This window comes from Centropristis striata, chromosome 5 (genome assembly GCF_030273125.1).
Source record: "Centropristis striata isolate RG_2023a ecotype Rhode Island chromosome 5, C.striata_1.0, whole genome shotgun sequence".
Lineage (NCBI taxonomy): Eukaryota > Metazoa > Chordata > Actinopteri > Perciformes > Serranidae > Centropristis > Centropristis striata.
The window spans coordinates 12949685-12966959 of NC_081521.1; the positions used below are offsets into that span (position 1 = coordinate 12949685).

Below are 17275 nucleotides of genomic sequence, written 5' to 3' on the forward strand. Positions count from 1 at the left end.
CTAATATTTTTTCCATGACTATATATATATATATATATATATATATATATATATATATATATATATATATATATTTGATTTTTGTTGTTTTATTTTAATTACTGTATTAATTACTTTCAGTTTTATCTCACTTATTAATCCTGATTAAATATTTAATTCGTTTTAATTATTAAAACTAATTTCTACATTGTTATTGATCATAAAATGTAGATAACAAAATAACAAAAAATGTTTTCTATTTCCTTGACTTGATTTATTATAATTGAGTTCTTTTATTTATATATATTGTGGTTTTCTTACCTATTAATCTGCCTCTTGACATGAAATGAAAATATATCTACTATATCTATATCTAAAAGGAAACACATTATTTATGCACGTTTATACACATTATGATTTATTTGCCCGAGTTTATTTATATCTCTCTAATTTTGTGTGCTTGCTTGCAAAAGCACGCTAACTACTATTCACCGGGCTTATTGTGTGTGCTTGCAAAAGACTTCTGTCCTACAGACTTGTATGACGGTCCAGAGTTCCAGTTTATTATGTAATATTGACTCCGCCCACCCGCGTCTACGTATCCAATCAGGTTCCGGCGTCAGGATGAGCTGGCTTTAAACGCCGGAAGCCGGAAGTGTTTACAACAGGAAGCTACGCTAACAAGCTAACTAACTACCGGAGCTGCCTGATCAGAGTTTATTAAAACTCTTCAGCTGCGGGAGGATTACATTTTCTCTGTTCGTGTCTGTGGTGTTTTTTCAGGTGAGTCTCACCTGCTGAATAATGACTCATAATGTAGTTTAACGGTGCAGACTGAAGCTAACATCTGCTAACTCATGCAGCTGCTAACTTTAGTTTAACTCATGTTGTTGATTAACCACAAACTGCGGAGGAAAAGTCTGACTCACAGTTTATATTTGATATCTGACCCGAAAAAAACCAGCAAGTATACGGGGGCCGACAAGCCACTGCACTGCAGTGTCAGTAAATACAACTAGAAGTTTAGCTATTTTGCTAAGCTAGTTAGCGTCCTGACAACAAAACTTGAGTTTTTCTGTCAAATTCCAGCAAATAGAAGCTACCAGCATCATCCTGTTGTTAAATATGTTGGTTTCCAGCACACAGACACAGCCCGAGCATCATCCACGTCGGCTGCAGTTAATTTAGAGGCGATTTAAACACGATCCTCTTTGTTATCAGAAAACAGACGCTGTTTAAATGCAAATTTAATCACTTATCCTGTCAGGTGTGTGTTTGATGTTTATTTAAATTGCATGTATGGACAAAGGGAGTTGATATGTAACTTTAAAAGACTAAAACGAACCTCCGTAGTGTTGCGCAGAGAGAAAACTGTGATAAACTACCTGGCTATAAGTCTGATTTAATGCTGACATTCACCAGACATTCAGCAGGTTGTTTTTAATTGTGAAGCTCTAATTTAATATAAAAATAAATATATATTTGGTGTGTTTCCCCACTGCAATGTTAGCGTTGAGTGTTGCAGTGTGTTGCATGACACAGCTGCTCTGAGCTGCCACACCCCCTCCACTCAGTGACTTAACTGTCAGCTGATCCTCCTCACTGGGCCAAAGTTAACTTACTTAAATTAAGTTATTAATTTCGACATTATCATGTTACGTAACAGTTACAGAGAAAAAAGTTGTTCGCCATGAAAATCAGGCTCCTTCCTTCAACAGTGCTTCTCATACAGAAAGCCACACAAAGAAAATATCTAAGAATCTAAGACATAAAATAATGTACAATACAACAGATTCCAAAAAAGTTGAACATTTTTTGAAAATACAAATGCCTCAATTTCAATTGAAAGACAAGATATGTCACGCTAAAACTGGATGAAAATCTATTTTAAAATGATTTTTTTTCTAAATGTATAAGCTGCAACGATTATTCAAACAATAATCGATTATTAAATTAATCGTCAAGTATTTTTATAATCGAATAATTGGTGTGAGCATTTTTTTGAAAGACAATAAGTCCAAATTCTCTGACTTCTTCAATGTGAATATTTCTGGTTTCTTTGTTCCTTTATGACAATAAACTGAATATATTTTTGGTTTTGTGAAAAAAACAAGAGATTTGAGGACGTCATCTTGTGGTTTGGGAAACACTGATATTTTTATACATTTTATTGACCAAACAACTAATCGATTAATCGTTTAAATAATCGACAGATTAATCAATAATGAAAATAATCGTTAGTTGCAGCCCTAGTATACACTCATTTGGTATTTGATGAATTCTGTTTTTATTTACATTTTACCCAGTATCCCAATGTTTTTGGAAACATAGCATACATACTGGGCTCGACAGTAACACTTGGTAACTATTTTGAGAAATTGGCATTTCTTTGGCTTTTGGTTCCCCCAGTGCAACCACTTTTAATATAAAAGAACGGGACAGCAAAACCCTAAAATGAATACATTTGTTATATTACATGAGTTAAATTTTGCTGTTACAGCCAGACTGCATCTGAATGCTACTTGTGATTCATTGGTTGCACTGCACCAGTCACAGATGATTTCAAAGCAAATTAATTTTAATGTGGGGTGAGAGAAAGAAGAAAAACATCTGAAATGATTAACTTCTGCGTCTTTCAGCGGGACTGAAAATTAAAAATATGAAGCAACCAAAAGCTGATTCCTGGTTGCTAAAACATGTTTTTAAACGACCTGTTGACTGTTGAGTCCTCCATATATATAATAGAATCTTATGTCTTTGAGGTATACAGTTGTACAATAATTGCAACTAGAAAATTTCCTCTGGGGAAATTCTGAAAGGGCCACGGGGGCTACTGCCGGTGTGTGTACACTATGATGAGATTCTTCAGAGATTTCAAACTATGCCCTTTAACCTTTTAACCAGAATTAACTGCCACCTGAATGTTCCGGCACAATGACAGCAGCCAGAGGTGGACAGACTGTAATTTCTGGCAAATTTTTGGCATTTTTGGTAAAACCATAATACCTATCATTGATCCGACTTCACTTTGAGCGTCCGGAGTTCTTCCTGAATATCTACATATGTTTTTTTTGTTTTTTTTAAGGAAAATAAAAAAAATAGCTTTGTTAGAGCGATCTATAAAAAACTGTTACGTCTCCCTTTTTCAGAAATCTTCCTGCGTTTTTAATATGGGAGCCAGTGAGGCTGTTGGTGCGTGTTGGTGGCGCATCTGTGCGAAAAATTCGTATTCTGTAGAGAAAAGTAATAGCACACCGATCCCGATCAAACCGCGCGTTTTGATATATAATTTGTCCTGCAACTCTTCAAGTTGTAGGACTAGTAGCGGGACGAAATTGCGTCCAGAAGAGGAAGAAGAAGAAATCCACAGTATAACCGTAGTTAGGGTTGCAAAGGGGCGGAAAATTTCCGGTAAATTTCTGGAAAATTTCCGGTAAATTTCCATGGGAAGTTAAGCTTGGGAATTTTGGAAATATTCCATATATATTATATATATATTATGTTATATATATATATATTATATATATTCCATAATGGGAATTAATGGGAATTTATGAGAACTAATTGGGAATATATTATATACAAGCATAAATATAAGCAAAAGTCATAAGAAAACATCCATACAAAATGTTTTCAACAGATATTTCAACAGATTTATTTGTAAGTAGAGTAGAACACGTTCTAATTACTTGTTTCATGGATGAACAAAAACCGAAGTGTTGGGTTCAATATCACCCATCCCCTAACCCCACTCAAAAATGCACCCCCCCCCCCCCCCCCCATCCAAAAATCTCCACAAAGTCCCATTCAAAATGTTAAATGAAAAATGCCACTCTTCCTCCAAAACGTTCCATTAAACATACAAATCTTCCTTCAAGCAATCCTCTGCATTTTTGCACAGTCAATAGACTCTTCCTGCTCCTCATCAACATCCAACAACATGTCCCCTTCCTCAACATCCAACTCTGAGTCTTCCTCTTCAGTGTCACTTTCCAGCCTTGTTGAGGATGGCTCTGTGTCAGGCTCAAAGAGCCTTAGGTTTGCGCGAATGCCAACCAGCTTTTCCACTCTCACATTTGTGAGCCTGTTGCGAACCTTTGTGTGGGTTAGGGTTTGATTGAGGAATGGCATGGATATTCAAGTGTATTTGAATGGCATCTGTTTGTTTTAGTCAAGATTATGCTAAAATATACTTTCCTCAACTATATTTAAGTTCCCTAAGAAGAGCCAACCTTCAATTTTGAAAATTCCCAGTTTATTCCCATAAATTCCCGTTAATTCCCGTTAATTCCCTTAAATTCCCATGGAAAGTTTCCGTCTTTGAAAATTCCGGCAATTTTGCAACCCTAACCGTAGTGCAGCACTGGTCCCTACAGCTATTGCTGTATTGGACCAGTGCTCGGTGCGATTGCCCCCGAGGCCCTAAAAATGGATAAAATGTAATTTAGTACATGTTGCTCAGAGAGGAATCCAGCTGCTCTGTTTTTATTTTCTCAGAACAGTTTCTTCCTGCTGTTCATAGAAAGAAACGCCTCACACTCGGCCTCTAATCTTCCTCTCAGCTGCTTGTCATTTATTTTCAGTGTGTGAAATGTCCGCTGTGTTCTTACAGCTCGGAGTGTTTGTCAAACTATACCAACACGTTTCTGAAAGCTGACGCAGTACTTATTTATAAGGGGAAACTGTTGACACATTTACATTTTTAAACCAAATGCTAATGTGTCTTTTGTTGATGGTTCCCAGAGTAAATACAAAACATGGGAAAGCAGAATTTGGTTACTATTCAACGAATAGCTGGAAAAAGATTTAGGACTTGTTACTTTAACTTTTGCACTGTTTATATTTTTCTTATTTCTATACTTCACTTTTTTGTCTTTTGCATTGTTTATTTCATGTTATTATATGACATGCTTTGATCTGAAGGCCATTGAGTCTGCCTCATGTATGAAATGTGCTATATAAATAAAGTTGCCTTGCCTTATTTCTGACTTTTTTAAACTGGTAAAATGAACAGAAACAATTTACAGATTACATAAAGAAGTGTAAAAAAAGGGAACAATTTGTTTCAGCTCCAAGTTAAAAGCCAATCTCGGTGTTCTAAACTGTTTTAATGGTTTAAACTTGTTTTGTTTTTTTTAATTGAGCCACCCAGCTCTGCAGACAAATGATATTGATTATATTAATGGTGATAAAAAGACACGTTGTTCGATGGCCGCTGCTTGTTTGTAGTCCAGGCTGTGTTGTTCCTGTCCACTGATCTCAGGTGTGTTTCTGTGTTTCCAGTTCAGTCAGGATGAGTCTGCAGTGGACGGCGGTAGCCACCTTCCTGTACGCGGAGGTCTTCTTTGTCCTGCTGCTCTGCATCCCCTTCATCTCACCCAAGAGGTCAGAACCTTTTTACATGGAAACGAACGTCAGACTCGGACTGCACAATGTTTCTGTCTGTACAGATTATCTCTGTGTCCACATCAGGACAATATAGCTTCATAAATTCTTTGCCGTGACTCGACGGAGACATGACAGACTATGACAGACTACACCCCGACCAATCTTGACTTTAACATTGCTTTTTTAACATGGTTTCCAGCAACATAGTGAAGAAAAATCCTGATAATTAACAGGAATTACAATTTAATTGTAAACCTTTTAAATGCTATTTCGTTGTAAAATGAAAACAGAGTGTAAATGTAAACATTTTTTGATTTTGGTCCCTTGAGCAAGGCACGCTGCTCCCTGGGAGCAGAAGTGTGCTGCCCACTGGTCCTAAGCATGGTGTGTTCGCTGGTGTGTGCGCTCGGGCTGGGCGATATATCAATATAAAAAATATATTGATATATTTTTAAATGGGATATGGAATTGGACCATATCACATATATTGATTATAGTAAAAAATATATATATTTCTTTATATATAAATGCTGCCCTTACTAGGGTTTATCATACTTAGTTCTTTTGTAGTATTTGTTATTCTTTTCTCATATAAATATATTTATTTCAGAAAAATATTGGCCTATTTTATTCCATAGGCTATTTTTATTTTTTTTATTTAAATGTGCACTTTACGGAGCTTTGGTTTTAACAAAAGGTTCTCCTGTTGTTATACAGTATTTATGTTTACTTCAATAAATGGTTTCAATAAAACTACTTGTGACATGTCACTCTTGACTCTTACTGAACATCTGTTCTCACTTTGCGATAAAAATATCCGGATATATATATCGATATTCAGCCTAAATATATCAGGATATGACTTTTAATCATCATATCGTAATATCGTAATATTGCCCAGCCCTAGTGTGCACGCAAAAAAACTGCATCTTAAAAATACACAGGAATCGCTCTCAGGTAGTGTCTCTTGTTGTTGCAGTGCATCAGAGAAATTTAACTGCTTTGCTCTATTGTGCCTTTTTTCACCCAGGGTTATGGATTAATGGTTGACTGTGTCATCTGACGACTTTCAGTTAAATGCGTCTCTGGTTGCTGTAGTTACGCCAGGCATTGGAAATAACATTTTACCCGTCTGATTATTTTTGATTTTTTTTTTTTATGTATAATATAAACCAAACAAAGAGGTCAGCTTAAAATTGTCTCTCTGACACATTCGGTTTTAAGCCACTAGTGGACACTCGTTAATCTATAACACCGGCTAAACTCGTCAAATTCTTTGAAGCAGTGTGTTTAATCCTGACATGTCCTGACGTGTGTTCACAAAAGCCTGAAACGGAAAGAAAATCGACGGTGACCATTCGATTTCTTATCTGGTAGACATCATGTACTCTGATAAATCAGGAGCCAGGTATATAAGAGGACATGTTAGAGCTGAGAGTGAAACCGTTGCAGCTGATTGATTTAAACGGAGTGTTAGTGAAACACAGAGCACCTCTGTGTGAATGTGAGCGGATTTAAACCTCCTGATAGAAAAGATACCAGTTCTCATTAACTCGGCACACAGAACAGAGACTTCACTGATGTCAGCCGGTTTTTATCACTAAAACTTCCAACTGGATGCAGTGAACTGTTTAGCAGGATTTTAAAAAAGGAGGGAGACATGCATGACTCAGCAGTTAAGTGAAAAAATAAAAAATGAGATTTTTATATCATTTTTAATCAAAAGAACTGGAGAGCTGGACAACATCAAGTTTATAACATATTGGTTTTTTATAGATTCTTCAATGGGCCTTCTATTCCCACAAAATTTAAAATAAGTTTGTTGTGAAAAACTGCAACCATATTTGGATTCAACTAGGGCTGGGCGATATATTGATATAAAATATATATCCATATATATTTAAATATGATATGGAATTAGACCATATCGATGTAGTTTAAAAAAAATCTTTCTATATAAATGCTGCCCTTACTAGGGTTTGTCATATTTAGTTCTTTTGTAATGTTCGTTATTCTTTTCTAATAAATATATTTATTTTGGAAAAAGATTGGCCTATTTTATTTCACAGGCTATTTTTATTTAAATGTGCACTTTATGGAGCTTTGGTTTGAAAAAAAGTTACTCCTCTTGTTATACAGCATTTATGTTCACTGACATGTTAAGTTGTGACATGTCATATTTGGCTTTGACTTGACTGAACATTTGCTCGCACTTCGTGATAAAAAATATCTAGATATATATCGTACAGTGTTTCCCCTATAATTGTTTTCAGCAACGGTGCTGCTGTGTCCGTGGTCATGAGCAGTGTTGCCAACTCCTCAGTAAGGAGAGTAGCTATTGGCTGTCCAAAAAGTCGCTAGAAGTCGCTAAATGACATCATCGCATGACGTCATTGCATAATTTACCATGTGCATTTACCTGTAATGGACGCTGTAGGAGAGAGGAATAACGTGGGGAAAACAAAAAGTGAGTTAAAAAAACCCTAAATTTGTTTAGAACTGCAAGTACACTGTCTCCTGTCCCAATTCCAACCCTCCTCCTTAATCCGGCCTCGGGACCGGCTAAAGTGACCCAAAAGAGACACTGACTGTAAACTAGCCAGCGGCAACTTTGAGCAGGCACGATTTGCAGACTGGACGCTAAGGGGTTAACATCCCCTCCGGCTCTGTGACTGCAGCTGGGAGAGACTGCTGCGGGAGGACTGTGCGGTGCGCCGCTGCTGAATGAATGTAGGGGAAACACTGTCGTATATTGATATTCAGCCTAAATATATCGGGATATGACTTTTGGTCCATATCGCCCAGCCCTAGATTCAACATGTTTTTTTATCATGTTGAATTATGCATTTAGAATGTTTTGATCTTGAAGTCTTGTCGGCCTACAAAAACGTTTTCTTATTTCTTCCTTATTTTTGATCTTGCGCACAGTAAAGAGGAAAATAAGAAAATCCTACGTGGGAATGAAACATGTGCAAAAGGTCAAACCTATTTTCACCTTGATATGGAATTGGATGTGTGTGCCAGGCAAGTTGTAATTCTCATAAGATAATTCCCCCAATAAGTGCATATAACCATCAAGCCACTGGCATCTGACAGGTAACGTTAAACTCTGACTGAGGAAAAAAAAGAAAATGGCAACAAACCAAAATCAGAGAGCCTTCAGCATAAGTCATCCACAAATGAATGACTCTCAAAGGAAAGAAATGAACCTTCTAAAACAAAAAATAAAAACCCTTTGTGAATGAATTAACTTTTATTTATTTTGACATTAAAAAATTATCATGAAACGAAACAAGAGTAAGAGTGTCAGAAAAAATGACATGGTATAGATTCATTTCTGTATCTATATAGATTTAGAACAGTAAACCTATTTTCTTTTAGTATTTTTCTCTTTTGTTAGGCCTATTTATTCATTACATTCAGTATCTCCTGTTATAAAAGAAGCTAAGAGTTAAGTTACTAGTTTGATTTATTTACATTGTCTACTTCTCCTGATTTCTGTCATTTTTCTCCTAACTGTTTTATGGGGTGCATTTCTTCAAGTGGCTTGTACAGGTGCATCTCAGTAAATTCAAATATCATAGAAAAGATTATGTCAGTAATTCAATTGAAAAAAGTGGAAATAACACATTGTATAGATCCATTACACACAGAGTGAAACATTTCATGTCTTAAATTATTTAAATTCTTCTAATTATAATGAGTATGGCTTACATTTAATGAAGACCTAAAATTCAGTATCTCAATTTTTTTATATTACAAATGACCAATATTAAAAGTATGTTAAATATGTAAATGTTGGCCTCTGAAAAGTATGTCCATCTATATGACTCAATACTTGGTTTGGGCTATTTTACTTGAACTACTGGGACTTTTCCATCATATTCTAACTTATTGAGATGCACCTGTATTTCCCTGCAGAATCAGATCTATGCCAATATCACAAAAACATTTTAGATGTTGTTTTCATGTCTTGCCCTGCTGGACCACTAGATGGAGCCACAGCTCAGGTTAACTGGCAGCAGCAGGACTTTGTCTGTACTGTTGTAATCCACTAGTGTGTTTCTACTGTATTTATTATGTGTTTTATCCCCCAGGTGGAATAAAATCTTCAAGTCTCGAATCATCCAGACCATCGCTCTCTATGGAAACACGTCCTTCATGGTCGCCATCGCTATCCTCGTCTTCCTGCTCATCGGTATGTGTGTGTCTTTGTGTTTGTCAGGTGTTTTCATACTCTCAGAATTAAGTTTTCTTATTTTTGTTTTGTCTTTTTGCTGCTGCAACACCAGGATGTCCCCTTTTGAGCATCAATAAATGATTATTATTTTAAAGGCCCTATAAAGTGGATGTACTCTACATACACATGTAACCCTCTGAACATCAAAACCCACGCTTCTTTTAACATTACGACGGCCCTCGAATGGATCATCTGTTACGTCAAAATCACTTTATTCTGCATTTATTCTGTCTATTAAAAGTTAAAGTAACGCTTTTTACCCAACATTCCTGACACTTGTGGGCACTTGGAAAAGTACTGTAGGTTGTTTTTTCTTTTTTTTAATGATTTATGTAATTATAACTGTGGTATTCTGCACAAAATACATGTTTTGAGTTGTTCCCACTTCCAGCCATGGTTGTGCTGATTCCATAGAGCTGCAGGACTTGAAGATTTTATATAGATTTTTAATATATTTTATATATTGCAGTGAAAAAGAGCAAAAAAAAATACCTTGTGACACACTGATGACCATGTAACATGAAATATGTATCTTTAAACTGTAGGATACACACTGACGTTGTTTTTTATCATGCGTGTGTGCGTGCAGATGCTTTCCGCGAGGTCAGGAAGTACAGCGTGACGGAGAAGGTGGATCTGACCAACAACCCAACAGCCATTGAACACATCCACATGAAACTGTTCAGAGCTCAGAGGAACGAGTATATCGCTGGCTTCGCCCTGCTGCTCTGCCTGTGAGACACACACACACACACACACACACACACACACACACACACACACAGCTGCTCATTCTTTCCATCCTACTGTAAAGTTCCTCTGCATTTAGATCTGTGTGTGTATGCTTTTACGCTCACTGTACAGTGTAAATCCTGCAGCCTGATCCCGATTGGACACAGTTCTGAGATGTAAATCTGTCTTGGTCCCTGATTGGCTGACCTCCACAAATAAGGGTCAAACATGAATGATATCTGATTGGTCTCAGAGTCGTGTGACACAGCTTGTTGTGATTGGATGGCAGCTTGTTGTTGTCGGGCTGAAGGTCTGTTTCTGTTACAGACTGATTGTTAAACTTGTTTAAAGCAGGTCAGACCAAAAAGTTGTCAGGAAATGAGTGACTTAATCAACGACGGCGCAGATACACTTTAAACAAAGTGCTTTAAGTATTCTAAATAAAGTGGATACTTGCATTATGATGAATGGTATTTTTTATTTTATTTTTTTTTTATTTTCACCGCTTTACTTCACTTTTCTAGTTCTTTACACAGGAGGGAACTATGATCGCTTCAAAGCCACCAGACTCCATTGACAAACAGTGATTTTACCTCGTAGAACATGGGAGTTGTTCATCTACTGCTGCCTCAGTCAGTCAGTTAGTTGTTAGAGGGTGACTTTGGTGTTTTTTAAGCACTATTTTAGATCCACTGAAGTCTCACAATAATGAAAACGAACTAAGAGATCAATGCGTTTCAGTAGAACAGCAACTCTTGTTCTGCAAAATTACTGTTTTTGTCAATGGAGTCTGGTGCCTTTGAAGAGAGCATAGATAAAAAGCGTCTCTTAGTTTACATGAGAGGGAACTATGCTGTAGTCAGACTCCATTGACAAAAATAGTTATTTTGCCTCACAGAACAGAAAGTTATTGCTCCACCGCTGTACAGGTGCATCTCAATAAATTAGAATATGATGGAAAAGTCCCTTTCCAGTAGTTCAAGTCAAACAGCCCCAACCAAGTATTGAGTCATATAGATGGACATACTTTTCAGAGGCCAACATTTCCATATTAAAGTTACTTTTTGAAATTGTCTTTTGTAATAATACATTTTTTGAGGAACTGAATTTCAGGTCTTCATTAAATGGAAGCCATAATCATTATAATTAGAATGAAACATTTCATGTCTTGATTTATTTAATTTCTTCTGTGTGTAATGGATCTATATAATGTGATATTTCCTCTTTGTGAATTGGATTACTGACATAAATAAATTGTTACATCATATTCTAATTTATTGAGACGCTCCTGTAGTAGACCAACAACTCCAGTGTTCTGCAAGGTAAAATTAGAGATTTTTAAAAAACTAGAGATTAGAAGATAATATATATATTTTTTTAAGGTGACAAACAATTTAGCTAAACTTAGCTTGGCGAGTAGACCACCATCTACTGTACAGTACGTCATACTCTTCCTCCTTCACGGAGGAAAAGCAGTGAAGCTCTAAGACCGTATATAATGAGGTAACTGTTTACTTTATCGCCTGGTAACTGAATTGATAATGAGACGTATCAGGATCTGTCTAAATCAGCAGCTGATTGGCAGATTGATCACATCAGAAGTTCACTTCAGTCACTAATCCTCACCGAGCCTCGTCTGTGTTCCTGTCTACTTGAAGTTTATTAACAGTCCTTTCACAAACCTCTCCAGGCTTTGTTGTTTTATTGATTAGGCAGCCATCATTTATTATCTGTAAGCAATAAGTGAGTTTCTTGAGATTCATCAGATAGAATCTGTTCTGTCTGAATGTAAATGGACCCGACCCTCCTGTGATCAGGTCAGTGTGAGTTCAGTCAGCGTTCAGCAGCTGCTCGGTGACTCACCACAGCAGCAGCAGCAGCGCAGCATGTGATGTAGCAGCTGCTCCAGCGTTTAGACCGAGCCCTTCACAGACGGTCTGCTGTGACTCAGAAGAAATCACTGAGCGGCAGTTTGTGGAAACGCTGAAGTGTCGGAAGCTGAGCGGATTATTTCAGGCCGGAGAAGTTACCGACAGACATATTTGGAACTCTTGAGTTTCTTCTTCTGCAAATGTCTCTGAAAAAAATGACTTAATTTCTCTTCCAAAATGCTGTTTACATTTCCAGCTGATGAAGAAGAATTAACTACCAACACTGACATGAAGGGACGGAGGACAACCTGACTAAGTGGCCTCAGATAACAAACACAAGCATATTTAGCTACTTCATTGAAAATTATCATATCCATGTCATAAAAGGACCACCTAAATAACACTATCAGTTTAAGTGTATGCTATATTTAGAATACAATTATGGCTTCACTTTGCTGTGAGACATCCCCTAATAAAAGGGACCTGAACCTGTTATTCAATTATACCATCTTATAGGCCACCAGACTCCACTGCCAGTACAGTAGACAGTCATTTTTCCGGGCAGAACACTGGAGGTGCAGGTCTCCTGCTGCCCTGATTAGTTAGTCTGTTCATATTGTTTTTATTAAAACCAAAGTCACACAATGACACAAAAAACCTGATGGATCAAGGCATCAGTAGAGCGACAACTCCTGTGTTCTGCAAGGTTAAATAACTGTTTTTATCAATGGAGTCTGGTGGTTTTGAAGGGAGCATAGACGAATGTAATTGCATGTAAGTTCCCGTCAGAAAGAGCAGTCTGATAGCAAGATGAGGCAGTGAAAATATTCTAAACATGTCATATTTTTAATATACAGTCCCACCGATTTTTCACCTCTGTGACTACCTCTGGAGGTGGAAAATTGGTGGGATCATTTGATTCCAGCATCCTGCTTCGTGCACGTTCATAGTGCAGGCGAGACTTTACATACCCGTAAATGTCCCGGCATGAAACAGAACTATGAAAGGGGCTAATGTGACCCTGCGTGCATGTGGATTCATGGTCTGAAACACTGTATGAAATCTTGCAAAATGTTTCCACCTCTTGTTCCAAAAAGACAATGATTACCTCAAGCGAGCGTAAAATCTTTTATGTGCATTTTCTAAAGATTTTGTCAGATTTTGGTGTCTCCACCAACCTTTTCTCATTCCAATGTGCAACAAATGTGCATTTGTTGATGGAAACACGACTAGTGTCTTCATGGGAGCCTTAAGAAGCATTAAGACGTTTAGGTGAGGAAAACATCAACACATGTGTGCAACATTCGCCCGTCTCAACGTCTTGAGAATCTGCAGTCACTGTGCTAATGTATTCACATACATTTCCAGTAGCACGTGGTTGTCCACACCATTATTCACCGTTCCAAAACGTATTTTTATCGTCCCTGACAATTTGACACCCTGAAGTCACAGACTGGAGACTATCAGGAAGTCAGGGGCACCCGCCTGCCCACGTCGTGAATCACCATGACATCACAGCCTGTCAGCGGTAAACACAGCATGTACAGCACGCACACCTCCCAAATGTGACTGCTGTACATGCTGTGTGTGCATGTCAGGGGCAGCTCAACGTGTGTGTTACTATATGTATATGGATAGGTGTGTGAGGTGGTGACTGGCTATATCAGGACGTTTCTGATGTGTTGAACACACACACACACACGTGCGTGTAACAGCTGATGAAGCAGGTTATTTGGGAACTCAGGTGTTTAGTTGTTTCTATCAAACAAGATGAGCAACATCTCTGCGGTAGGGTGTAACTGCAGAACACAAACAATACAATAAATCACACTCTTAATATTTAAAAGCTGTTTTTTCTTGTCTGTGATCTTCTCGAAAATCAGCCCTTCTTCTGTTCAGATGATTAAATGGCTGCATTGATACTGAAAATCTGTGAAGATTAGATTACATTTTTTTTAAGTATCTGTTTGTTTTTAGGCTTTGAAAAATAAGCTGCTTGATAATTTGATTAGAACATAATTACTTCATGGGTGTGTAAAGAACTGGATACTGGACCCAAAGCTGGCGCCATGCTCACTTCATGCATTCGCAAAAAAAAAAATCTTGCTTCTGTGTTTACTTCTGCGTTATTCGGTGCCCTAAATATAGCCTTGACTTTATGTTGTGATCTCACAAACTTTTAAAACTCTTTTCTCAGCTGGAGGGAAGTTATGAAGGACAAGCTTGTGTTACTTTTCTTTTTATTATTTTTCAGGCACTGTGGTGTTGACATTAATGAAGTAATTGCATGGTCAGTAGAGTGTCAAATAAGCATTTCTGGGATTTAAATCCATGTTTTGTAAAAAGATGTTTGAGCACAATGCTGGTGTTTCCACCCTAATGTGAAATTATCATTTCACAGACATTATAGGAGCGTTGTTTTCATACTTCTTTGTCAAATGTAGCTACACGTTAGACCGTTTCTTGCTCTCTGCCATGTTTTTTTCCGTTAGAAATTTCCAGAGTTGTAAATGCCCAGTTACAGATCCCCACCATGTGGAGTAGCCTGCCTTTGAGTTCTCTCTGCCTCTGATGCAGCGTGGAACCTTCAGTCTTTGTGACCAGGCGTCGCTGTGTGTTTTTGTTTGCAGGTTGCTGCGTCGTCTGGCCACGCTGCTCTCCCAGCAGGCCTCACTCATGGCCTCCAACGAAGCCTTCAAGAAGCAGGCTGAGGGCGCCAGCACCGCCGCCAAGAAATTCATGGAGGACAACGAGCTACTGCAAGAGGTGACACACACGCACACACAAAACGCATTATTTATTCTTTGTCGACTTTATGGAGCTTTGAATTGATTTTCAGCTCTTTGAGAGCACTGTGAATGAACCCAAACAGTAAAATAGTGGCCGGACAGATAAACAGTCTCTTACAGAGAAAAAAACACTGAATTCTACCTGCTCAGCAGCAAAACAAAGAACAATAACCATAAAGAAAGCTATAAATATATAGTTTAAGAAATCCTTCTGACTCAGTATGTTAGAGAATGACGACGACAGTGGCAAACAATGTCTTTGTATCACTTCCAAACTGATTTGATAAACAGTAGAAACACTGTCAGCCAATCAGAACTATTGGAATTCACAGCGTGCCACAATTAAAGTGACTTATTGAAATCTTCTCACCTCCCTGGTGCTGAAAGACATGACACTATAAGGGTGTTTCCACTACAGCCCAGTACCCGGAATGAGGCGGGTCTCACTTGCGAAACGCCCCTAATTTAAATATGAGCCGTCCTGAGGGACTTTTGATGGGACTTTCTTTGTCCCTGTAGAAGCGCAGCGACGTTTTTCTCCTGAAAAAAGCTTGACGCCACAACAACACACGCCATTTGTAAAAGCCTGCGAAGCAGTGTTGCCAACTTAGCGAGTTGCTGCTATATTTAGCAACTTTTCAGATCCCCTTAGCGACTATTTTTCAAAAAAGCGACTGTTATTATTATTAATAATAATAATGATAATAATATACAAAACTAAATCAAGTCTTTATCTAAAGCTAATTGATTTTATTTAGGAAACACGATAATGTGGAATATGAGGGACATGTAAGTCTCTGATTGTTTGGTTGTTTGCAGAACCTTATTGTTCATTAGTGTGTATGCTCAGCTTATTCTTGTTCTTGATGAGGATAGTCTTTATAGACGAGCTGGTGAACATAGTGGAGCATTAAGCAGCTGAATAGACAGATAATTACCTCATTGGACCAAAAACCGATAAAAGAAGAGAATATTGTATGAAGTTATTTCCGTTATTATATTTTCATAGTCGTTTATGTTTCAAAGATCAAAGCACCATTCGCTTCAGCTCTCTCTTCACGGATGACAACAAATCAATACAACTGTTAACACACTTAATCAACTTAATCACACCCAAAGACTCGTTAGACTTCTTAAGAAATGTGTTGCACTGCGGACGTACGACAAAGGTTACAATGTTTTGAATTGCTCGGAAATTATAGTAATTAAATTGTACAAAAATATTTAGGTGCAGATTGATTGGGACCCAACTGAACAAGCTCTGCAGGTTCTTTTGGAAAAAGAAACATGAGTGTCACTCAAACATGTATAGATGAATCACAAATCAACGTGTTGCGAAACATCAGGTCATGTTGGGAAACTAATTACTCAAAGAAAGAGTGACAAGCTGCACGTAGACAACCATGTTAATGCTCTGGGGTCTGAGCCTATTTTGGCCGTTTTTAAATAATTTTTTAAATAATTTTTATTTTGCCATATATGGTTGGGGTCCAGAGAGGTGAGGATACTCACATATGTGATGAGAGGTTGCCATCTTTTACAAAAATTGGCTGCTGAGCCTCTCAAGGAATATTACATTTTTTCATCATTAATGAAGAGGCAGGGGGAGCGTTTGGGCGTTTCCAATGTAATAGAATACGTCTGCGGGCTATGAGCAAGGCAAAAGCAATATTATCAGAATTTTCCTTAGTGAGACTAGTCGGAACGGGAGATACCCCAAAGATGGATATCAGTGGGCAGGGTTCTAATTTTGTATTAAGGACTTTGCGAAAGAATTCATAAAACATGACCAGAAATTGGCTAGTTTGGGACAAGAAGAAAACATATGAACATGGTCTGCTGGAGATAGATCACATCGGTCACAAATATCATTTGTGCCTGGAAATAGCCGACTAAGTCTACTTTTAGTGAAATGAATTTTGTGGAGAACCTTTAATTGCAATAAGCTAAGACGAGCACAAGAAGATGTAGAATTGACCCTGATCAGTGCCTCCCTCCACCACCCATCCCCCAGCTCAAAGCCAAGCTCCTTTTCCCAACTCTACCTAAGTCTCCCAAGGGAGGACTTATTTGAAGATGAAATAAGATCAAATAATACTGAAATCTTACTACGAGCTATTGGAAGAGAGAGTACCTCAGTGATAAGAGATCCCGCTGGAGATTGAGGGAAAGATGTAAAGTGTGTGCAGGCGTAGTCCCGAGCTTGGAAATATCGAAACAGATAGTAGATTATATTTAACACGGAGATCATTAAATGTAGCAAATAAGCCTTCCGA

The 17275-nt window shown here is 37.7% G+C and overlaps 1 protein-coding gene across 2 annotated transcripts in view; it reads left to right on the plus strand.

The window, feature by feature from the left end:
* The first annotated feature begins 620 nt into the window (after window positions 1-620).
* Window positions 621-17275, plus strand: part of bcap31 (B cell receptor associated protein 31) — a 35323-nt gene continuing 18668 nt past the window's right edge. The window contains exons 1-5 of one of the 2 annotated variants that reach the window (XM_059332272.1): window positions 621-762; window positions 5263-5364; window positions 9465-9565; window positions 10197-10341; window positions 14841-14976. In XM_059332272.1, the coding sequence (XP_059188255.1) occupies window positions 5273-5364; window positions 9465-9565; window positions 10197-10341; window positions 14841-14976 (474 nt within the window). In that variant the 5' untranslated portion in view covers window positions 621-762; window positions 5263-5272. The remainder of the gene's footprint in view (window positions 763-5262; window positions 5365-9464; window positions 9566-10196; window positions 10342-14840; window positions 14977-17275) is intronic. The other variant, XM_059332273.1, reaches the window with a different exon arrangement.